Source organism: Pezoporus flaviventris, unplaced genomic scaffold, assembly GCF_033815535.1.
Source record: "Pezoporus flaviventris isolate CSIRO_AGI_PZ_B2104156 unplaced genomic scaffold, CSIRO_AGI_Pfla_v1 ptg000073l, whole genome shotgun sequence".
NCBI lineage: Eukaryota > Metazoa > Chordata > Aves > Psittaciformes > Psittacidae > Pezoporus > Pezoporus flaviventris.
In genome coordinates this window covers 5,939,715-5,963,851 of record NW_026892621.1, presented here as the reverse complement: position 1 = coordinate 5,963,851, position 24,137 = coordinate 5,939,715, and the positions used below count along the sequence as shown (strand labels likewise).

Here is a 24,137-nt window from a genome sequence, read left to right as displayed (position 1 = left end):
TTTGTCTGTAGCTAAGCATAAACACAGAGGCAGAAATTACTTTCTTTTAAGTGCTGGGGGTCAGCAAGAAGCTGTTCTGTGGAGTTTCATCCATGTTTTGTCCAGTCTTGTTTTAAATGTTTCAAGCACTTGTGCGACCAGCCATCATTTGCCTTAAGAAACTGCTTCATCACTATGTAAAACCTCTCATGCTCCTCAGCTTGAGCCTTATTCCCATTTCATTTAGTGTTGTATCCTCCTGTATTGCTTGAATTCTAGTCTAGCCCTGGGATTCTTGTTTCTTCAGATATTCATAGGCATTCCCAATTCTCAGTGGTCATATAAGCAAGATACTTTTTACTGGATTTCTTTTTAAAACTGTCAGCCCCCTCCTGTCTGCTATTTTGACTTTTCTTTCCACACCCATGATGGTTTAACCTTCAGTCTTGACAGAATGTCATAGAACATTTCCTTCTCTTCAACTTTTTAATAGACATCCATAAGCAAAGCAAAACAAAGGTGTTGACATTCATATCAGATTTCAGTAAATAAGTCCGATTTGTTCTCCGCTTCCGAGTGGAAATGTGCCTCAGCAATTCTGCTTTTGGAATTCTTCCTCTTGAGGCTCTCTGTTCTGGGCTACCTTTCTTCCCAGAGCAACAGTTCCCATCTTTTCAGACAAAATCTCTTTGGTTTTACCCACGCTCTCATGCACTTGTTGCATGCCTTGACCACATGGCACAGCCTAATTTCAGCAGAGGTACATCTTATCTCCTTTTCCAGAAGATGTTCTGTAAGGATGCTGCTAACACTAAAACCAGATTCTAGTTCCCCGTTTTGCCTGTTCATCTAGTAGCAACCTTATTCTTGTCAAATAAATATTCATGCATTGACACGCAGGACATTTCCTGATGAGTTTCTGTATCCTATTGGTCAGATATAGCAAGGATGGTAGAACCCATGTGTAGTGCTTCACTTGCAGGATCCCCAAGTAACTCCTGGCTGTCCTATCCCTTGCCTATTTTTTCTGTATGCACAGCTCATGTTTGGTTCAATGATGTCAAAGCTACATCCTTCAGTGCAGGGTCCATCCCATTAGAGAGAGTGGAAATATTAATAAACCTTGTTATTATTGTGCAGTGTGATATGGGGGATACAGGTGGTCCTGTATTACCTGAGAAATCCATGCCCACTGAGGCACATATCTGTCCTGTCTCTTTATCATATCCCTAGGAACTTTTAACCCCTGTTTTACTACCATCATTCTCATATTTCATCTTGTAAGTTAATTCCCTTTTCTCTCAATTTTAAGAAATTAATCCAGTATCATAAGATGGTCAAATTAATCAACGTGGTCCCTGTGCTGATTTTAAAACATATATTGCTAAGGTTTTCTTGGGTGTAAGAGAAGTTTCATATCTGTATATATTGGAAACACTGCATTTTGTTGTTGCTCTGCCATAACATTTTTATCTCTTCTCTTTGTTTCAATGTGTGGCAGTACTCACATTCAAACCAATCCAAATTAATCAGGCTAATGAGATTTTGTAAGGCACTTGATCAAGTGCATTGCTAAAATTTAGATATATTATGTCTGTGTTCTCACTGTTCATTAATTTTGCAGTTTTATCGAAACTGCAGTCAAACTTGGCATGGCATATGTGTGGCATTATAAGCAAGGAGTGGAGCTGACTGGTTAAGTGCTAAGCTTTTAACTCCAGTCTACCAGCTGCTTTGGTATGAAGATGTAGTGATGTCAAGGGCCTTGTTTCTAGCTGTGTGTCTATAGAAGGATTTTATAGACATGTTTGTAAATATATATAAATATATATTAAAATATATATTTATTAATATATTTGGGGTGCGTGTATATACATATAGCTATATACGTGCACGTGTGTGTCTGTGTACATACTCGGTATGTTTTTGTAGTCGGGCCATTAGCATCATCAGCACAGATTCTGTGACAACAGGTCTACCCAATGCAGAGTCACACGTCTGTCCTGGCACTGCAACCAGTGAAAAAGGGAAGCTTTTAGGGAAAATATCTATGATGTAGACAGCAGGAGGAGATGGTGTGAGGGCAGTATTTTTAAATGAGTTTTCATCTTGTATTTGTAAGTTCCCCAGAAATACAATAAGCCAAATACAGTGAAAATAAATTACGTATTTCAGGAAAATATACAAAGCAATGAAGAAAATTAGCTTATACTTTATACCCATTCAAAAATAAAATTAGGTATGAGCTGATGTGCACTGGTCCTGCAATCAAGTTTTCCCATTGTGGTGAGAACTGTTTTGGTTCTTTCATCACCTCTTCTGCTTTAGAGACAGCAGAAGGGAACTAGCACATTAGTGGCTCTGTCTTAAAAGAGAGAGTGATGCTTTGGACAGAAGTAATGTGGGGAGGGTAAAATGAGTTATTTATTTCTTTTCAAGTTTCAAGAAGTTAAATGGAATGGTTTAGAGTTACTCGTGTCTCAACAGCAAAACCTTTCTTAAAGGTGTTTTTATCTGCCGTTACAATGCATTTACTTAAATGACTTTTTCTTACATTTTAGGAGCAGGCAATACAGGACAAACTTCAAACTCTGTCACAGAGCTGTGAAAGGTATCATTATAATCTCTTTGGCATTAGAAATGTTTTCTTTCTGGAGGCTGTTTTTCCTCTTTCTCTTTCCAAGACTAGGTCAAATGCCTGCCCTTTGCCTTGGGCAGGGGCTTGAAGATGGAAGGGTGCACATCTAGTGAGACACCTGCAGATGTGCTGTGTGCCTGTTTTGGCCCCTCAAACTCTTTTAATTCTCTAGACTGGGTGCTGCATCCTAGACTAGATGTGTGTATGACAGCTTTCATTTCAGCATGTAACTTCCCTTTTTGCTCAGGTAACTGAAGTGGTACAGTCCCTGGGGCTGCTGTTGACTCTGTATAAAAACATGTTACTCCAGTATAATTTGATATATAGTTTATTCTCTCTTTGGGAATAAACTGGATATGTCTGTACCACCTTCTGTAATTGATCTTCCCCAGGTATGTTAAAGGGAACAGTTTACCAGTGAGTTGTGTGTTGAACCACTCAAAAGTTTTTGTAACAAGTGGCAAAACACACAGCCAAAGCCTCTTCTATGGTTTTGCAGTACATGAGGTCACCCTCAAGCTTAGTAATGCTAATGACAGAAGTAACGATAACCCCAAGAGGCAGCTCAGCACTCCTCAAAAAAAAAAGCAAATTGCAGTTTTTGCCAGCCCTCATCTGCCTGTTTCTGTAATCAAAATCAGAAGGGGAAGCATCAAGGTTCAGACGAACCACTGAGGAAGAGCCCTGGAGAGGAACGCTCGCTGCTGGACTGGAGAGGGGCTGAATGGGGCAGGACTCCCCTCCCCAGGCATCTGCTGCTTCTGTGCTACAGCTCGCAGTTTAGCACCAGCAGTAAACTAGATTTTTCGTGGTTGGGATTAGAGATAAGGTAGATACAGACAGTGTATGTTCATAAGCAGCTGAATGCCTTCCCTATGGCAAGAGCCAGCACCAGTTCATCCTTACTGGTTATAAAGCCTTGGGTTAAGGATATTAGTGACCTTTTTCTGTGAAATCTTAATTTTTCATGACTACAGGTGAGTTCTGCCTATAAGTAAGTTAGACAAAATGAGTTCTCTTTGTCTACCTAGCCCACTGTTGAAAGGCACATCAAATTTTCAATCGTCTTTTGAATTGTAATGTGCCTGTTCCAGATTTGTGTTTGAAAATCTGACTTTCCTGACTGCCACAGCGTGGAGAGTCTGTGCCAGCTCCCACGTCGTAATCTCAGAGGGAGTTCTCCCTGATTCAGGTGCATGGATAACTCTGTGCTAGAGCTGGGTTGTACTTTTGTACAGTTGGAGGGAACAGCATGGGAATCAAATGGCTGGCAATTGCAGCAAGGGTGTCATCTAGAATATATCCAGTGCACAAAATATGTTCACTTCCCTAATACATGAGTTACACATACAAGGTAGCTGCAAAGGGAGTAGAAATAAACTGTTCTATGCAACTAGTATAAAATAGGAACTGAAAGCTGTAAATTTAAGAAAGGGATCCATAGGTTAGGCTTAAATTCTTTTATGCCTGCCTGGCTAAATGAGCACAGGAGTAGATTGTCCAGGAAGGTGATGAAATCTCACAGGGGCTTTGTAAGACCAGTTTACGCACAACTGCGTGAGGACTGGTAGACAGAGCTGACCATACCTTGGGGTAATAAAATAGGCCAGATGGCCTGACAGAGTTCCTCTGAACCTCTGAAAAATTCCTGGAAATTACTTTCATGTTGGGATCTTCTGTGCATGTCATATTAAAATCAGATTGTTAGCTGTTGTTTTGACTGCTAAAAATAATATAGTGTCGCTGGTCGTCTGGGATATTGGGGCACAAAATCTCTTTCTGATCCCTGAGACCTGCAAAGAGAGGAGAGTCAGTCCTTTACAGGGTGCTGTACTGACTTCTCTTTTCTTTCATCTCCAACAAACATCACCTGACCCTGTTTAGACCTTCCTCTGTGAGTGCAGATGGGCAGGAGTTGAGAAAACTGGACCTTAGAAAAGCAGCCACTTCTCTGAACTTGTGGAGTTCAGAGAAGGACTGTCAGGATCCCTGAAGTGAAAGGATTAGGGGGATGTAGTGATTTATGAAGAGTGATGGTAGTTTCCCTGTGGTATTGGCAGAAATGTCAATAGACCGTTCCTTAGCAGTATGGTAGCCAGGGCACGTGCCTGACTTGAAGTAATTCCCTTCACTTACTGATCATATTCCAGTAGTTGGCTCAGCTTAGACCAAAAGTGTGCAGATGTGTTCTTAGGGTAGTCTTTGGTGTTGTTACCTATGCATAACTCTATTGTGCCTGATGGTGGTTTTATTTTGGGGGGTTTCTTCCTTTCTCTTACAAAGCTACATGAGTCCAGATGTTGCTTCAGGTAAAGAGATGAGTGACAGCTTTGAAGGAGCAATAGGAAGTGGAAAGCAAGAAGGAAAGTCTTCAAAGAAACATAAGAAATCTACACGTGCACGTTCACGCCAGGAGAAGTCCAGCAGACCCAAACTGACCATATTAAATGCAAGTACAGCCTCTTTGAGGGTGGCTTTAGGATTCCTTTGCCTTTGCCAGAAATAACTGTTGTTAATCTTTGCCTGCAGGTTTGTAACACGGGGGATAAGATGGTGGAGTGCCAGCTTGAAACACACAATCACAAAATGGTGACTTTCAAGTTTGATTTGGACGGTGATGCACCAGAGGAAATCGCTACTTACATGGTAAGACTTGGTTATGTGGCTGCCTCCAGTCTCTTGGTGCACTAGGTTGCTTCAGCCAACTTGTTCTCCTGTGTTTATTGTCCAAGCATTCTAGTAGTTGTGGAATGGAGCATTAATGAAAAGTGACTGTGTTTCTCTTTATTTTCATGTGGCTTATAGGTAGAGAACGAATTCATATTGCAGAGTGAAAAAGAGACATTTATTGAACAGATGAAAGATATTATTGATAAAGCAGAAGATATGCTCAGTGAAGATACAGAAGGAGAACGAAGTTCTGATCAGGGAATGAGTCCCCAGCAAGATACTGATAGACTGGAAATGGGTGAGGTAAGAAATGTTAAATAAAGATTTCTAGTTTGATTCCTTAGAGCCAGTTACTGTAAATTAACGTTACATTGTGTGTTAAAGAAAAAAAAAAGTTTCTTAGCTAGAAAAATAATAGTTTTACTCCATTAAAGCTTACAATGTGAGTGCTTCTTGGAATGATGCTCCTCTTGCATTGATAGGCTGGGGAATTGAGTGAAGAGAAGCCTAATGAGGTTCAACAGGGGCAAGTGCAAGGTGCTGCACCTGGGGAGGAAGAACCCAAGTACCAGCACAGGCTGGGGCTGACCTACTGGAGAGCAGTTCAGCTGGGAAGGACCTGAGAGTACTGGCAGATGATAAGTTGACCATGAGCTGGCAGTGTGCCCTTGAGCCAGGAGAGACAAGAGTATCCTGGGGTGCACTGGGAGGAGTGTGGCAGCAGGTTGAGGGAGGTGATTCGTCCTCCTCTGCTCAACCCTGGTGAGGCCACATTTGAAGTGCTGTGTCCACTGCTGGGCTCCTCAGTACAAGGAAGACAAGGAGTTGCTGGAGAGGGTCCAGCAGAGGCCACAAGGATGATCAAGGATCTGGAGCATCTCTTATGAGGAGAGACTGTGGGAGCTGAGCCTGGTTAGTCCAGAGTGTTGTTAGAAGTGGCAGAGCACTGGCACAGGCTGCCCAGGGGGTTGTTGAGTCTTCCTTTCTGGAAACATTCAAAACCAGCCTGGGTGCATTCCTGTGTAGCCTGCTCTGGGTGTCCCTGCCTTGGCAGTGGGGTTGGACTGGATGATCTCCAGAGGGCCCTTCCAACCCTAGCAATTCTGTGTTCAGAGACAGTTCTATTGTTTTGTTCCTGTTTTTTCAACAGGAGAAGCGGCAGTCTCAGACGAAGACACCCGTGTACCAGCAAAATGGTAAGTGTGCCTTTGAATACAAACTTAAGCTTTAAGGTAGTCATGAGTGTGCTAGATTCAGGAAGAAACTCACCAGTGTTTGGTGGTTGGAAATATATCTGAAATATGGGTGTAAGAGTGGTCCCTCCTCTTAGCAACCTGGATGATCACAGGGGTATCCTGAGTGAATCTCACATCTGGGGACATTTAGGGAAGCCCTGGATTGCACGAGCAATTGCATGATCAGTGGTGAAGAAGTCAAGAAGGTACAGGCAAGCAAACTCTTCACAACCATGACTACATTTGCAAGAGAAAGCTAAAATATTTATGTTTGTGTTGGTAATTGAATTGACGTTTCTAACCCAAAACTTTTCAGCTACACTGGTGTTACACAGTCGTATCTTACGGGTTTTACAAGCAAATGGAATGGGAAGGGAATTGGCCTTTGGTTCTCTCTGTAAGTTTCACGCTGGTGAGAAAAATGTAACCTCTGCTGAAGGAAGCAACGTTTCCATGGTTCCTCTTACTGCATGTGGCACTTTATTTGCTCCATGCTGAAGGGAGCAGAAGGATAAATGAAAACTTCCAAGTCCAGAAACTGTGAATCCTCCAAACCAGACTTCCTGCTCAAAAGCTCTGGTTTATTTTTTCCATGTAAACAGAACAGAATTTTCTCAGTCCACCTTTTTTAACATAACCTTTATATTCTACTAATGAAAGTTTAAAAGTGTATGTGTAATTCTGGTTTGCCATTGACATATGCCAGGCTTTGAGATAAGATGTGGAAGAAAATACTAGCTAGAAAACTTCCAACATGGAAAAGTTAAACTGGATGAACTTGAACAAATCTTTCGTCATGAGAAAATGTCTACAGCACGTAACTGTTACTCTTCTGAAAGTGTGAATGCTTGAAAATGACTTAAAATATGTGGCAGAATCAGGAGGCAGAAGGGATGATAATCAAGTTAGGAGTTAATTGATCTTGGCTACTATTGTAGAAAGTCCTATTTTCTTTCAAAACACAGAAATTGAGACTGGTTTTTGATAGATGACCTGGAATGAATGGGGACGATTCCATTTACTTTTTCTTTTCTCTCTACCTCTAGTTTTGCATACTGGGAAAAGGTGGTTTATTATATGTCCTGTTGTGGAAAACCCTACTACTGATGCACCAGAATTTTCCCCACCGGTACCTCAGAGTACACAGCAGTCAGAAGGACCAGGTATTTACAAACGTTACAGAAAACGATTTCTTCTCTGAAGCTTGTGTGCCATCTCTCTTCTCTTCTCACCTGACTTAGTTGTGGTCATTTCCTTTCATTTAGTCAGAGGAAGAAAATGGTGAATGTTCTTCAGTCATGCATTTTGTGTTCCTGGAATTGAACCCAACTGGCAATGTTTGTCTGAGTTTCAGGAAAGTTTCAGTGTTCTAACCCTGCCTTACACTATAAGGTAGCTGAAGTTCTAGTCACTGCTGTTTCAATAAGCAGTGTCTTTTCTGTGACATGTTTTTGCATACTCTGCAATTTTAGGTCTAATTTGACTTGTGTAACAGTTATCTCCTGATGGGAAGCACTCGTGGGTTACAGCTGGATGTGGTTATCATTCATATAACTTTAATTCCCTGTGGCTCATTAAAAAGTTGTTGTGATGTCTGTATTCTCTCCAGACTCAGAGCAGCCAGATGACCAGCCTGTGGTGACGGATCCACCTGGTGTCTTATCCGATCAGCAGACAAGTGACAGCCCTGTTGGAGCATCTCCCTCTTTGGCACAAGTTCCTGCCACAGCGTCTTCCACCTGCTTACTGAGCCAGGTGGAGTTTCCAGCTCCGGCACAACTGGGATCTACTCCAAGCATCCTGGAGCAGCCAGTCACCAGCAGCAGTCAGCTAGAATATTCTCCGATGCCGGCTCATTCCGGCGCCCCTGTCCCCCGTGCCGCCGTGTTGGAGGAGCCGCCTGATGCTGCCCCGCACCTGCAGGCGCAGCCTGACGAGGGCACGTGTGTCCCTGACGTGGAGATCGCATGTTGCAGCGTTGGGCAGCACAGGGCAGTCCCTGCAGCTCCCGCGAAGGCAGCGGAGCTCTGCCCGCTCCAGGTGCTCCCGGATGCCGTCGTTCTGGAGCGGCAGCCCGTGGCGCAGGTCCCTGCGCTGCCGGAGCCCAGCCAGCCCAGCGCGGTGCAGCATCCCTTTGTGAGCCCGGCGTTACCTGCAGCCGCCACGGCCGATCCTCTCGCCGTGGTGGGGTCTCAGCTCCAGAGCCCGACCCAGGGGCCAGCACCCGCAGCCCCACAGCACGCCGCAGGGGTCGCTCTGCTGCAGCAGCAGCCGCCCGGCACGGCCGAGTCCGACGGAGAGGGGCCGCCCAGGGTGGACTTCGTCGACAACACCATAAAAAGCCTCGACGAGAAGCTGCGCAATTTGCTTTACCAGGAATACGTTCCTACTTCCTCTGCATCGGCAGGGACCCCAGACACTTCTGTCCCCTTGGAACAGGGCGACAGCGAGCTTCACTTGCCACCTTTTCCCAAAGATCAAGTTCCCGTGCTGGCGTTGGATTCGAGAGAACCAGGCCATAGTGTTGCAGAACCCAGCCAGGAGGTGAAAGCTGCTGCTGAGGCCCCGTCGGTGCCACTCATAGAACCCAAGATCTTGCCCTATCCAGGACTGGTAAGTCCAGTGGTGGCTCTGCCCCTTGATACCCCAAAGAGTAGAGCTCAGAACCAATGTCTGTATACATTGAACCATGTCTATGTACATGTCTTGTGGTAGGACATGTGTAGGTTGCTTGCTTTTCTAAACATGTTATGTGTCTGCTGCTGGGTGGATTCTGTCTGTTGGTTGCTTTCCAATGTGAAAGTTCTCTTAAATTTTTACCATCATTTTACATTAATAAAATTTGGCTCATTCATGAAAACCAAACTTTTTACTCAGTGTCTCAATTGTGCCCCTGTATTGTGTTCTTTCAAGTAAGATCCTGAGTTTACAAAAACAGGTTTGCAGTGCTTTCTACTAGATCAGTGTGTATCTTACCTGAAAAGTAGCATTTCTGGTGATAGTTACATCACCATTAGTAAGGATGAGGCTGTTCTTTGTAGTGTCAGCTAGATGCACTATATCAGCTGCTTGAAAAATGCTGTATGTTACAGGCAAGATGCCTGCACTTGAGTAACTCACTCTTTAGATCATATTGTTTATAATGACTTTCTACAGCAGATAAAATTCTCCCTCTCTGAAAGGTCTTGTGTCTCCCCAATAATTTGTCCTATTAAAATACATGCCAATAAGAAGAGAGACAGAATTTCTGAAGACAGACATACAGATGAAGAAGGTACAGTCTGGCTGGAAAAGCAAACCACAACAAAACCCCAAACAGAGATATATATAATTCAGTTTGGGTTTTGGAGTGGTTTTTTAGCCTGTTTTTTACGAACTTAGGCTACAGTTCCCTCTGTGACACTGCCACTGCTTTTTTGTTTCTTCCCAAGGGAAGGGGAGAAATGGAGGAGTTGAAGGTAGAGCTAGAAGGCCACCTTCACAGACACTAAAATAGTTTTAATAGTCCACAATGGTGTGAGAGCAGAGAGAGGAGGAGAAGGCATCACCTTTCTGCTTTGTGTGGGACTGACATGCTTTTTCTTTCTTCTTTGTACCAAAAGCATGAAAAGTCGGAGGTCACCGGCATTGGTGCCTGCTCCTCAGAAGGAAGAGGTGGGTCAGCAAGCAGAAAAGGTAATGTTCCTTTCAGTGAACAGCATCTGTACTAGTGCATGGTCCTCTTCTCCAGTGTCCACTTGCTGCTCACCCTTCTGCAGAGCCTAGCATAAGGTGTTCCTGATCCTATTTCTAATACAACTAATATTGAACATCTCGCTTCTGTCAAGTTTCCTAGAAAGGAACTGCCTCACAGGTGATTTCTTTTAAACCATAAGTATGTAATACCTGCCTGTGGTGGAGGTGCAGGGTGTTCACAGGGAAGGCTATGTTCCAAATAATTCATTTCCAGTGCCCTTAAAAAGTCCAAACAGAAATTCCCTCAGATTTCCTGGGCTTCATAAAAACATGCTGACAAAAATAACGTGCTTGAGGGTAGTCCCTCTGGGGGGAAGCCTGTTCAAACTTTCAAGGAAGTCCCATGGAGAACTAGTAAAGAGCACTTTAAGTACTTGTAGATGCAATGGAACTTTGTATAGTTACACACCGTAGGAGCCAATGTAAGAAGCTGGATATTAATTATGCTCCATTTACCTGTCTTGCAACTCATTGTGAGGTTTTAAGGGCTGAGGAACCTAAAACTGTTCATTCTGTCATGGGTGGGCTGGGGAAGCTTGTAATATATATTGCTTTTGAGATTGTTGTGACAAAGCTGGCTACGAGGTTTGTGTGACAGCATAGATCATTCTTGTCCTAGTGAACACAGATCATCCACAGCTTTTAGGTCAGCGTGAGAGTGGAGCACTGGGTAGCCTGCATTCATCTCTCGCTACAGACAGAGTATGCAGGTGGAATATAGCATTTTGCAGTAAAATTAATGTATCTTAGATACCATCAAGCAGTGATGTATTTCACTGTTTCAGAAACACGAAGTGACAGATTTTTGCCTTATGTTAATTCTCTGCAATGTGCCATAAGAAAATGGCTTTATAAAAGGCTTCATTTCTTTGTTTAACTTCAAAAGCAGCATCCAGCTTGTGAAATAATTGCTTCTTGATTACTTCCACTGACACTTTCATTCTTGTGTGCTTCTGTGGTCGCAGTGCCCACCTTTTGAGTTTACAATTCCTACTTAATTTCCACAATAGATTGAAAAGAGTGCCTACTACCTGCAGATATTTTATATGGGCATCAATATTGCCTCCTGTATTACAAAGATTGTATAGTTAAATTATTCCTCAGTGCCACACTTTATCACGCTTCAGCTTATCACAATACATGCATTGGTTTGTATTATGCTAAAGCATTCCAGACATGAATATTTATTTTGTTTCCAACTTGTAAAACAGGTTCAGCTGCAAGCATCACTTCAACTCCAGCTGCTACAGCAAAAGGCCTTCTTCAGGTAACCAGAAACAAGGAGCAGTTTTATGCTTGATTGCTACAGTTACTTTCAATGTTAATCTCCATTATTTTCTCCAGGTTACACCTACATCTTCAGGCGTAACTAAGCAGATGGAAACTTCTAAAGGAAGCGAGAAGGCAAAAACTATGACACTGTCTGCACACACAGAAAATGTAACACAGATACCTACAGCAGATGGGGTGATAAATAACCTTCAAAGGGATGACTCTCTAGACTCTGGTTCCTATGGAAAACAAGCTGAAGCTCATGATAGCAGTACACCAGCCAAAACGATTGGCAGGTTTTCAGTGATCAGCACACACGATGAATTAACTTTAGCAGCACCGCACTGCTTGAGGTTCTCGGCACCCCCAGATGTCTACTTGGATGAGCTCCCTTCCAGCCCTAATCTGAAGACAGCTGTCCGGCGGATGCCGACAGCCTCCTCTGTTGATGTCCTCTGTGACCAGGGTTCCAGTGATTCTGCTGAGGAGCTTTTCCATCGGCAGTCGGCTGCTGCTGCCCCACTGTCTCCCCCAAGCAGCAGCACGGCTACTGACTTCATTAAGAAAGCAGCTGCTTTTCTGCAGAGGTCTGGCAAAGCTGGCTCGCCTGGCCTCGATTCCCCTAATGGGCAAGGAGCAAAAATTCCTACCATCAACATCACATCTTTCCACTCACAGTCATCATACATGAGCAGTGACAATGACTCGGAATTTGAAGATGCAGATATGAAGAAAGAATTGCAGAACCTGAGAGAAAAGTATGTTGGGTTGCAAACAGTGCTGGCAGGTGATGGGTAAAAACTAGCACTGAATGTTAGTTTAACCAAGACGCTAAACTTTATCTAAAGAGGTAATGGTTTTACTGAATACGGATGATACATCTTTTTAAAACAGAACTATAGTAATGCAAAACCCCTTAAACAGGCTGTATGGCACCATGAAATCCGCATTATAAATAAGGTAATGACTCATGTGCTAGTGGCATTTTTATGGGAAGCACTTTCACTTTTCTCCAAATTGAACTCCTTCAAACTGTTATACATGCCTTGAGAGTTAGGTTTTTTGAAGCCGCTGGTTTGAAGAGAGTTCTGAAATAGTTTGGAGTTCAGAGCTCTTGTCAAAACCAGTTGTTTTTACTGAGGATGTCGAAAGTCTTTTTAGCTGTCTAGAATTCTGTCTTACAAATGAGTATTTGAGAAGTCAGTCACCACAGGTAGACTGTTGTAACTTCACATACTTTTGGATTGATTGTTTTATAACCAGACTGTATTGTTTCTTTTTTTATAACTGTCTATGCTGTCAGGATGCAGTGCTTCATCAAATACATCGCTAGCAGAGTTCTTTGTCTTTTATGTTTAGACATATGAAAGAAATTGCTGAACTTCAGACTCAGCAGAAGAATGAGATAGAGGCACTGTATATTCGGTTAGGGAAGCCCCTTCCTCCCAACCTGGGGTTCCTTCACTCAGCCCCACCAAGCAGCCGTCGCCGAAGAACCAGCAAAAATAAATTGAAAGGTGGAAAACTATTAAACCCTCTGGTCCAGCAGCTCAGGAGTGGCACATCAAGCACAAGTAGGTACACTAGGTTGTTTCCTCAGTCGTTTTGTTAGTGTTGGTTGTGGTTCTGTTGTGCAATTGCACGGACTGCAGGACACGCAGCAATTTTTTTCTTGCTTTCAATAGTGTGGCTCAAGTTTGTGTTCTGCAAACTGGTTTTGCAGTGGGCTTCCTTTGGAACAGGCTTATTGCAGCTGCCCAGTGCTGAACCATGCACACCTTCTCTGCATCAGCTTGGCAGAGAAACAATAGTCTGCTTTAATTTGGAATACAGCCTGGTTACATTTTCATTCTCCAAATGCAGTTTATTGATGTTTATATTCACGTCTTAGGTGCTGTTATCCTCTGTTGATTATGTGCTGTATCTTGTGTTGCCATATAAGATTATATTGCATTTGCTCCCCCAAAGGCTGGAAGCTAAGAATAGTTATAAAACTGATGGATGCTTGGACCATCTGAAGAAGTTTGAGATTTTTCAAACAGTAGTACAGTCTTGAGTCATTATCTCTTTGGAAAGTATAAAATTATAATTCAACTGGGAAATGTTGATATGCCCCAGTACCTATTTCTTGAGCAAAATGAAGACAAATCATCTTTATTCTATTCTACTACTTAGTTTATGCTGTTATTTAGAGAACCCTGTGTTTCAAACCTGGTAGCACTTCTTTTCAATGTCACTGCATCATAGGTCCACTTTGAATTTCATTGCACCACAATGAATTGTGACAGTGTTTTGGAAGTTTTTGCTTTTAATTAAGGATTTCAACTGAGATAGGAAAAGCAAGGATATTCAGAGGCAAGATGTTCTGTGATCCATCTTGAATCTCAGTATACTTCCCTGAAGGAACTGAAGCATTATGTTGGTTCAGTGCTCTATAGCTCTTCAGCTGCTACCAGCTGACATGCAGAGGTTTTACTTCCTTTTCTTCTGATAAGATACTCTAAATGTCTGGTATGTGTGGTCTGTTCATTTTGTGGTTCATTCCTTGGTTCTCTCTAGCCATTTTTCCCTCTGTCTATTCACAAAACCCACATCTGTCTCCACTTGTGGATTTTATAGAATCATAGAATAGTTAGGGTTGGAAAGGACCTTAAGATCATCTAGTTCCAACCCCCCTTGCCATGGGCAGGGACACCTCACTCACACTAAACCATGCCACCCAAGGCTCTGTCCAGCCTGGCCTTGAACACTGGCAGGGATGGAGAATTCACAACCTCCCTGGGCAACCCATTCCAGTGCCTCACCACCCTAATAGGAAAGAATTTCTTCCTTATATCCAGTCTAAACCTCCCCTGTCCTGATACCCCTTGTCCTGTCACTACAATCCCTAATGAAGAGTGCCTCCCCACCATCCTTATAGGCCCCCTACAGGTGCTGGAAGGCTGCTATGAGGTCTCCATGCAGCCTTCTCTTCTCCAGGCTGAACAGCCCCAACTTTCTCAGCCTGTCTTCATACGGGAGGTGCTCCAGCCCCTGATCATTCTTGTGGCCTCCTCTGGACTTGTTCCAACAGTTCCATGTCCTTTTTATGTTGAGGACACCAGAACTGCACACAATGCTCCAGGTGAGGTCTCACAAGAGCAGAGTAGAGGGGCAGGATCACCTCCTTTGACCTGCTGGTCACGCTCCTTTTGATGCAGCCCAGGATACGGTTGCTTTCTGGGCTGCGAGCGCACACTGAAGCCGGCTCATGTTCATTTTCTCATCGACCAACACCCCCAAGTCCTTCTCCTCAGGGCTGCTCTGAATCTCTTCTTTGCCCAGCCTGTAGCTGTGCCTGGGATTGCTCCACCCAGGTGTAGGACCTTGCACTTGTCATGGTTAAACTCCATGAGGTTGGCATCAGCCCACCTCACAAGCGTGTCAGGGTCCCTCTGGATGCCATTCCTTCCCTCCAGGGTATCAACCGAACCACACAGCCTGGTGTTGTTGGCAAACTTGCTGAGGGCGCACTCAATCCCACTGTCCATGGCAGCGACAAAGATGTTGAACAAGACCAGTCCCAACACCGATCCCTGAGGGACACCACTCGTTACTGGTCTCCAGCCGGACATTGAGCCATTGACCACAACTCTTTGTGTGCGGCCATCCAGCCAGTTCTTTATCCACCGAGTGGTCCATCCATCAAATTGATGCCTCTCCAATTTAGAGACAAGGATGTTGTGTGGGACAGTGTCGAACGCTTTGCACAAGTCCAGGTAGATGACATCAACTGCTCTACCCCTGTCCATCAGTTCTGTAGCCCTATCATAGAAGGCCACCAAATTGGTCAGGCAGGATTTCCCCTTAGAGAAGCCCTGCTGGCTGTCACCAAGCACCTTGTTGATTTTCATGTGCCTTAGCATGCCTTCCAGGAGAATCTGCTCCAAGATTTTGCCAGGCACAGAGGTGAGACTGACTGGTCTGTAGTTCCCTGGGGCATCCATTTTCCCCTTCTTGACAATGGGGGTTATATTTCCCTTTTTCCAGTCATTGGGACCTTCACCTGACTGCCATGATTTCTCAAATATGATGGCCAGCGGCTTCGCAACTTCATTTGCCAGCTCCTTCAGGACCCGCGGATGGATCTCATCAGGACCCATGGACTTGTGCATGTTCAGGATTTTAAGATGGCCCCGAACCAGATCCTCTCCTACAGTGGGCCCAAGGTCTTCATTCTCACAGTCCCTGCATCTGCCTTCCAAGACTTGGGTGGTGTGGTCAGAGTCTTTGCCAATGAAGACCGAGGCAAAGAAGTCATTGAGAACCTCAGCCTTCTCCAAATCCAGGGCAGCCAGTTCTCCTGATAGCTTACGGAAAGGGCCTACATTGTCCCTAGTCTGTTTTTTATTCGCTACATACCTACAGAATCCCTTCCTGTTACCCTTAACATCCCTAGCCAAGTTTAATTCTAACTGAGCCTTAGCTTTCCTAACCTGGTCCCTAGCTTCCCAGACAACATCCCTGTGTTCTTCCCGTGCCGTCTGTCCTTGCTTCCACCTTTTATAAGCCTCTTTTTTCCTTTGAATTTTCCTCAGCAGCTCGTTATCCATCCAAGGAGGTCTCCTGGCCCTCCTGCTGCACTTCCTTCTAGTTGGGATGCAACACTCCTGAGCTTGTAGTAGGTGATCCTTGAATATCAACCAAGAGTCTTGGGCCCCCCTGCCCTCTAGGGCTGTATCCCATGGAACCTTACTAAGCAGGTTCCTGAAGAGGCCAAGGTCTGCTCTTTTGAACTCCAGGGCAGTGAGCTTGCTCCACGCTCTTCTCACTGTCCTGAGGATCTCAAATTCGAGCATCTCATGATGGCTGCATCCAAGGCTGCCCTGGAGCGTCACATTTCCAACAAGCCCTTCCCTGTTGGTGAGCACGAGGTCAAGCACAGCACCTCTCCTTGTCCGCTCCTCTATTACTTGCAGAAGGAAGTTGTCTTCTGCACAATCGAGGAACCTCCTGGATTGCTTGTGCTGGGCTGTACCATCCCTCCAACAGATATTAGGGTGGTTGAAGTCCCCCATGAGAACAAGGGCCTGTGAGTGTGAGGCTTTTCTTATCTGTCTGTAGAACACTTCATCCGCACATTCTCCTTGATCAGGCGGTCTGTAACAGATCCCCACAGTAATGTCCCCCATAGCTGTTCTCCCTTTAACCTGAACCACAAACTCTGTTAACTGCTCACCTGTCCCTAGACACAGTTCCATACTCTCCAGCCTATCCCTAACATAAAGGGCAACTCGCCCTCCCCGCCTGCTGGGCCTGTCTTTTCTAAAGAGCCTGTAACCTTCCATTCCAACACTCCAGTCACAAGAGCCATCCCACCATGTTTCTGTGATGCCTGTTATATCATACCCCCGTAGACGTGCACACATCTCTAATTCCTCTTGTTTGTTCCCCATGCCACGGGTGTTTGTAGAGAGGCATCTGAGCCGAGCTCCAACTGAAGCCAGCTCATTGGCTGGAGCGGCTGGGATATCTCTACATTGCTCCAAGCATTTGTTATAGGTTCTGGCAACTGACTGGGTGTGTTGGGATGGAACGATGCCCCCCTGCCCCAACACATCTAGTTTAAAGCATCCTTGACCAGTCTGGCAAGCCTCCTACCAAAACTGCTCTTCCCCTTCTTTATCAGACCAGCTCCACCAGCCCCCAGCAGACCTGGCCAACAAACTTGGGTCCCGTGTTCAAGGCACCTAAACCCCTGACTATAACACCACCCTTTTAACCAGTTATTAACCGGTCCAGTCCTCCTAGCTTTTTTTAGGTCCTCCCCTGTATCCTGGAGAATTGATGAAAAGACTATCTGAGCTCCAGAGCCCCTAACCACCTCCCCCAGGGCTCTGTAGTCCTTCTTTATGTTCCCCAGGCTACTACTATCTATATCCCTAGCACCCACATGTATCACCAGGAGTGGGTAACAGTCCGTGGGACTTACTAGAGCAGGCAGCCTCTCTGCAACATCCCTGATCCGTGCCCCTGGTAGGCAACTCCCCCTTGAGACGGGGTCTGGACAGCAGACAAGTGCTTCTGTCCCTTTCAGTGTAGAGTCCCCTACTACTACGACCCGCCGCTTTTTCCTGGCAGCACCAGTAGAGATCTTTAGCAGTGCATCAGCCGGCTGTTTCTGCCTCGAGTGCGTTTCCTCATTAGCCCCCTGCAGGACAGCAGAGCGGTTCTGGGTGGGGACAGGGGATTTAGGGGGAAGCCCCTTGCTTTTGATTGTCCTTTTCCTCCTTTTTTTTTTGTTGGTTTCTTTTTTGGTTTTTTTTCTGTTACTAATTCCCAGGTTAACAGCCTCCTCCTTCCCTTCATGAGCTAGAGGGGAAGCTCGAGGCCCCTGCACGGTTTGGGCCAGGAGCAAGCATTCCTGCTTCCTCTCAGCTTCCCTGACATCTCGCAGCCTGTTAACAGCATCCCGCAGCTCAGCCCCTGCTGCAGGAGCACCTCCACCGGGGAGCACCGGGTGCAGCCCTGCCCGTTGTGCCCCCTCCCCTCACCAGAGCGGTGCAGGCACTCTCTGCACCCCGAGCTCTGCACTGCAGCCTCCCTCCCCTCTCACCGGCTCTGTCTGGGTGCCTACGCAGCCACCGCCGGGGCAGGCAGAGCAGAGCTCCCGGGCCGGGCCCCGCTCATACGCCGGGTGCTCACCGCCCCGCCCGCCTGCCCGCTCCTGCTCGCCGCGCTCCCGGGGCAGGTTTTGAACCGCTCAGGGCTGGTGCCGCCGCTCCTGGCTCCGCGCCCTGTGAGTCCCTGCTCGCCCCAGCTGCGCTGCCGGCTCCCGGGCAGGTCCCGTCGAGGACTCGAGGCTCCCTGGGTGGCTCCCGTCACTCTGAGTTGAGGCTCCTGGACGCTGGTCTCCCTCCGCTCCGGTGTTGAAGGCGTCCTCTCTCGAGCTGCTCACCTCAGCAGTTTCGGCTCATGTCAGTTTGCTGTCCTAGTCCAGGGAGTGTAAGTTTATTTCTGCATCAAATGTCACAATTCTCCTGTTTTTGTTTCCTGGTCAGCTCCAGTTAGAGAACAGAGATCTGCTTAATCTGCTGTTTTGGTTCATGCATTCTTTCGTGCATTTCTTCTGTGTTACTTTCCGGGGTCTTGAGGCACTGTATAAAGTTCACATTAAGAATTCATGCCTGAGTCTTCTCATCATTAGTTAAGTAGATTCATACTCTCTGAGTCCTCATTTTTTTTGGCTTTCCTAAGTCCTTTCTTAGGGATCAAGGGCAAGAAGTTTCTAGTACCATTGCCAATGTAATTGTCATTTCTACTGTTTGATGCTTTTGCTGATAAACCCATGTAACAAATGATTACAAAGGTATTCTGGTGGTAAAGCATCTTTACCTGAGATACCCATGTAGACAGCCAGACAGATAGATACAGATACTTCAATACAGATGTGTATCCAGCTATAGATAGCTATAAATAAAAAGTTCCTTATGTCTTTGCAGCAATTTTTTATTTCACTCCATTTGCTTGCTTTCACCTTTCATGTTTGAGAGCAAACCTACGTGTTCTGCTCAGTCATTCTGTGCATTCATCCTCCTCCTTAGCCACTTCTGTGGCTCTCACTTTAATTCAGTGGTGCCTCTTGTGAGGTCCTGACTCCAGGCTTCCTGAAAAATGCGAGAAAAGAAACTAAAAGTCAAGCCTACACCGTAAGCTTCTTGGAGTACAGGGTGCCCAGAGAAGCTGTGGCTGCCCCATCCCTGGCAGTGTTCAAGGCCAGGTTGGACACAGGGGCTTGGAGCAAGCTGCTCTAGTGGAAGGTGTCCCTGCCCGTGGCAGGGGTTTGGAACTGGAGGAGCTTTAAGGTCCCTTCCAACGCAAACCACTCTGGGATTGTATGATTCTGTGAAACTGGATCAGCAGTAGTATATGTAGATCATTTTCTGTTGTGGGCTGTAAAGTCTGTGCTTCACACAGTACTTCAGAACTGTAAATACCTGTGGTTCTTTGTGGCAAAGTAGAATCATAGAATAGTTAGGATTGGAAAGGATAATGACTCCTGGCATGGATTTTGATTTGGTGCTTGCCTAGCATTTGCCATCACATGTATTTTGTTTGTTTGCTCTTTCAGGTAATCTTTCCGACTCTAAAGACTCACCCCACAAAGAAACACCTAAATCTCAGCCTGGCTCTCCTGAAGCAGCAGCAGCAATAGTTTCCTCTGCCTCAGCCACCTTTGGGAAGGCTGTTCAGACACAGCAGCCATGCTCTGTCAAGGCCTCTTTGTCTTCTGACATCTGCTCTGGCTTAGGCCCCGAAGGAGGTGACGTGAACACAAGCCCTGGCCAAGGTGATTTTTTCATCCCAGCTGTTTGGCATGTCTTCCAGCACATGCTAAAATTAGCTTGCTTCCCTTATGCTTGAACTACTTAGGAATGGATTTCACTTCTAGTGCTATAGGAACACAAACCTTTGACAATGCAAATTACTTGCTTATCTTTAAAGAGATTGTTGCAGTATTGCCAGAAGAACAAAAGTAAAGTATATTTTACTAAGTGTTACTAGTCAACACTCAAGAAGGCATGCTAATTTTTAGGAAGGAAATACCTTTTATTTTTGCCAGCAGTGGCTTTATACTGACACCTTTTTTGGAGTCTGCCTTACAGATTTCTGAGAAAAAAAGAAAGTAAAACAGACAAAACAAAGATAGAAGGAGAAGAGATTGTTTCCTTTGGTTCATTTTGGGCTTTATTGATAAGCCCCCTGACAGTGGTAGGCACAGAGCTCCTCATTATAAACTACCAAACCATCTTGGGTGTGAGGGGAAATTCTAGATGGAACTAGATGGTCTTAAGGTCCTTTCCTACCCTCACCATTCTGTGATTCTAAAAACAGAAAGAAAAAAAAAAACAAAAAAAAAAAACTAAAACAACAAAAAAGCAACAACAACAAAAAAAAACACCACAAAAAAAAAAAAAAAAAAACAAAGAAACCCAAACCCAGAGAACAAAGTTAGGTTTCCTTTATCTAAGGGGTTAACTTCATGCATGGAGTCCCAGCCCAAGGACTGTAAACTGGCTGTGTTTCCCAGTCCTGACCTCTGAAACTCCTGTATATTGCACACCTCCATAGGCTTTGACTGATCTTGTTGCCATGCATATTGGAAGTTATAATGATGATTAAAATACCTTCCTCTCATTGCACATCCTGCCAAACTAATCTACAAAATATACCTATCTGTTCTCTTCTGCCGTTATTACATCCTTTGTGTATGGTCAATTAACTTACTCCTCTTTGGCAAAGTTAAAATGGAGTTGTGGATGTTTAACTAACAAAGCTGATTTGACTGATGGTATAGGACATCTGATCACAGCTACTTGTACTTTATAAGTGTCTTTGTTTTCTTCCCTTTATATTCATTTGCAGGCTGGACGGTTTTCCACCAAACGTCTGAGAGAGTGACCTATAAATCTAGTAGCAAACCTCGTACCAGATTCCTCAGTGGACCTGTGTCTTTGTCCATCTGTTTGTATTTGTTCTTTTGTATTTTATCACAGCCCATCTTTCTTTTACCCCCTTTTTCCAATTCCATGTTTTGTATCTCTAATATGTTTGGCAGGATGCCCCTTTTTCTGAGCCATCTTTTCTTTCTTTTTACCTTTCTTTTAAGTAATCATCATGAACACACCTTATTTATATTAATTTTTCATATGAAAGCTTTTTTTGCACTGCTTTTGGCTCATGCCTGGGCACCAAAAGCATGTGTGGAAGATCTCATCATTTATTATATAGCCTTATGGTAAATTCTACCCTGGACTTATCAAAGCTTTTGTACTTTATGTGATTTATGTTGAAGTAATTTTATTTGCAATGTGGCAAATATACATGTCTGCTGTCCCGGTTCCAGCGACAACAAAAAGAAATCCATCCTTCTGTAGACGAATGGTCTCTTTCACACATGTTTGGACTATGAAGACATGCATGTAGCAAGCTGATACAATACTAGAAGGTCACTGGAGGGTATAACTTCCATACAAGGGCTGTATTAACACAATATACAGTACTGTTTATATCCACTCTATTTTCTTTAATTTTTTCCCCCTGCTCTTTGCATGTGGAAATGCTGAGACAATAGTGCTCCAGCTAGTTCTTTCAAAATCTGTTTTGTAGGTGGGTTTTCCCCATGCATTCACTTTAACTGCGTTAAGTGAGCAATTTTTTTACCTATTCATAAGCAGCAGGAAGATCTGGTGACTCTTAAGGGAGAGTGCCATTAACTTTGTGTGTAAGTGGATCTGGCTGAAGCACTTTACTCAGTGTATTTTTTTATGACCTTATGTGACCTCCGAGATGAAGTCAATTAGCAGTTCATCAAAGCAGAAAGAAGTAAAAAGCAATATCAGATTCTTAGATGATATTTTGAAATGGATTGCTAGGTTTTTTCATTTCAAATAACTGTGCACCTTCTATTTGTACCCTATTTGTCTGACTTGTGAAGCAACTGGCAATTCAACCAAATGATATCAAGCTACTTAATTAACAAATTAAGACCTTTTTACTCAATCATATACGCTGCTTTTTAGGCAAACAGATTTTGCTCGTACAATAAAGATATGTTGTGCTGAACAGGTACTATAGGCCACTTATATATAACATTAGAAAGGCTAATAATGTTCTTGAGGAAGTGTTTGGTTAACTAGCTGTTCATTTGCATTAATATTGGATCTCCCATGGGGCTTCCACATTGCTCATCATTATCGAAGTGGTAGAGATCAAAGGCACAAGACCACTCAAATACACTCCTCCTAATTTTATGGATAAACAGTATTTTAAGAAATAATCTCAACTTTTCTGTTTGAGGTCCCTGAAAAGTGCAAGCATTCACGTTCTTGAGAACTGAGGTTTCCTGCTGAGCAGACTGGATTTGTTATATGCAAGTTTTTAACAACTGTTGGAAGTCGTGAGACAACTGAGACCATTTTTCATTCAGGGTTTTGGTTTTTTTCTCTGAGAACCTAAGGGGAATTCTCGGTCCACATTTTCCCATTTGGTGTTAAAATGGGCATTGTCGTTTCTTCCTCTGCACGCATAATTCCCAGAAGTTTTTTCATTAATCTTTGACAGAATTATTATTCAGGAGGATGCAAAAAAGACTGGGAGATGTCAATTAAAAACCAGAATATTAAAATGTTTGGGTGCATGGGTATTGTGAATGAAACCAAGGGAATATGTAAATCCTTCAAGGCATGAAGTTCACGATGCTTGAATAACTCGGCACAACTAATTGCTTTCTGTTCTCAGCCCATATGCTGTCTTCTCGGTTTCTTCTGGGGAGGTGTTGGGAGAGGAGGTTTGCACTCCCCCGTTTCTGAGTCAGACAAGAAGATGGGCTGAGTTTCAGGCACTTAACCCTGACACATCCATCCAAAGTCACAGCTGCTCAGAGAGCACAGCTGATTTTCAAATGCTGCCTGGCACTAGAGCTTTCCACAGTGGAATTGGGGGTAGGTTTTGATGGGGATAGGAGGTTATTCTGGCTTGTTTTCCCACTGAGTCCAGCAGTTGGTTGTGTGTATGTGAAGGCATGGAGATGGGGCTGCATGTGGCTCCGTCCTTTCCAAGGGCAGCTGAGGCTGGGATTGCTGCCAGAAGAATGTATGGCTGGTGATTCCATTGAGCCTGATTCCCGAGCTGCTGTGGCTGTGGGCCTCAGGAAAAACAGTGATAGGTAATGATGATGGGAATGCCAGTGGGCCGGGATAAGGCTCTTCAGTGTGGGCAGCTTGGTAGCATGTCTAGGCAGCCTAGGATGCTGGGGCATTGGCTCAAGTTGGTGTTTCCCTGGATTTTTTGTTGGAGTGCTGTTGAGAAAAGTTGTGCTGGATTTTTCTTTAAGGTCCCTTCTAATGCAAATCATTCTATTCTGTGGTTTTCAGAAATGCTTTGGATCTATACACTTGGTTAAGTAAAAAAAAGAGCCCTTTGGGGAGCTTGGATATTCCAGGGTGAGGCTTGTAGTGTATTAGCAGACATATTAGAAGCATGCTTTTAAAAATAAATGTTCAAGTTCTTTAAAGATAGTTCTAAAATGCCTCCCTTGTTACAAGATCCATCAAAATTGAACACTTTCACAGTGTTCTTCCAGAATTGTTTTTTTGATCTGTTCCCCATGCCCAGTATTGATTTTTCCTTTGTACTTTTCATGGAAGAAACTAGTTTTGGTGGGCTTCGGTGTCATTTTAGCCTGAGCTCCTTCCTGGGTTAAATTGCAAGGGCATCTTAAGGAAGAGTTTGTACTGATTGTGAGTGGAATTTTCAAAAGCTCCTTTTGGCTTAGACCTGTCATCTTGTGTGAAGCCATTTTTGCCTGGTCCGTAGTAATTAGTATATTGTATGTGCCTTTTTGTATTGCCATTTCAATTTTATGTTAGCTTTCAAGTTTTTTGGCAGTTGTTATAGTGCAAATACAGGACAGTGGATTTTCTCTGTCCTGCAAGATAAAATAGCTACTTAATTTCTCAGATAAGAAATCTGGAGTTGGAGGTAAAACACTGCTGAATTTTTGCAGTCTTAGATTGAATCTTAATTATGATTCATCTCTTTAACTTTACAGCTATTAAACACTCGAT

General features: G+C 44.2%; 1 protein-coding gene across 10 annotated transcripts in view; it reads left to right on the top strand.

Annotated features, from left to right (window-relative positions):
• Positions 1–24,137, top strand: part of WNK2 (WNK lysine deficient protein kinase 2) — a 121,997-nt gene that overhangs the window by 76,641 nt on the left and 21,219 nt on the right. For 7 of the 10 annotated variants that reach the window (XM_061473027.1, XM_061473022.1, XM_061473030.1 and 4 more), the window contains 13 exons: positions 2,541–2,590; positions 4,901–5,066; positions 5,147–5,263; positions 5,423–5,590; positions 6,438–6,483; positions 7,569–7,685; positions 8,132–9,135; positions 10,125–10,197; positions 11,469–11,524; positions 11,602–12,287; positions 12,889–13,103; positions 19,640–19,858; positions 20,935–21,033. In XM_061473027.1, the coding sequence (XP_061329011.1) occupies positions 2,541–2,590; positions 4,901–5,066; positions 5,147–5,263; positions 5,423–5,590; positions 6,438–6,483; positions 7,569–7,685; positions 8,132–9,135; positions 10,125–10,197; positions 11,469–11,524; positions 11,602–12,287; positions 12,889–13,103; positions 19,640–19,858; positions 20,935–21,033 (3,016 nt within the window). The remainder of the gene's footprint in view (positions 1–2,540; positions 2,591–4,900; positions 5,067–5,146; positions 5,264–5,422; positions 5,591–6,437; positions 6,484–7,568; positions 7,686–8,131; positions 9,136–10,124; positions 10,198–11,468; positions 11,525–11,601; positions 12,288–12,888; positions 13,104–19,639; positions 19,859–20,934; positions 21,034–24,137) is intronic. The other 3 variants (XM_061473026.1, XM_061473025.1, XM_061473024.1) reach the window with 2 other exon arrangements.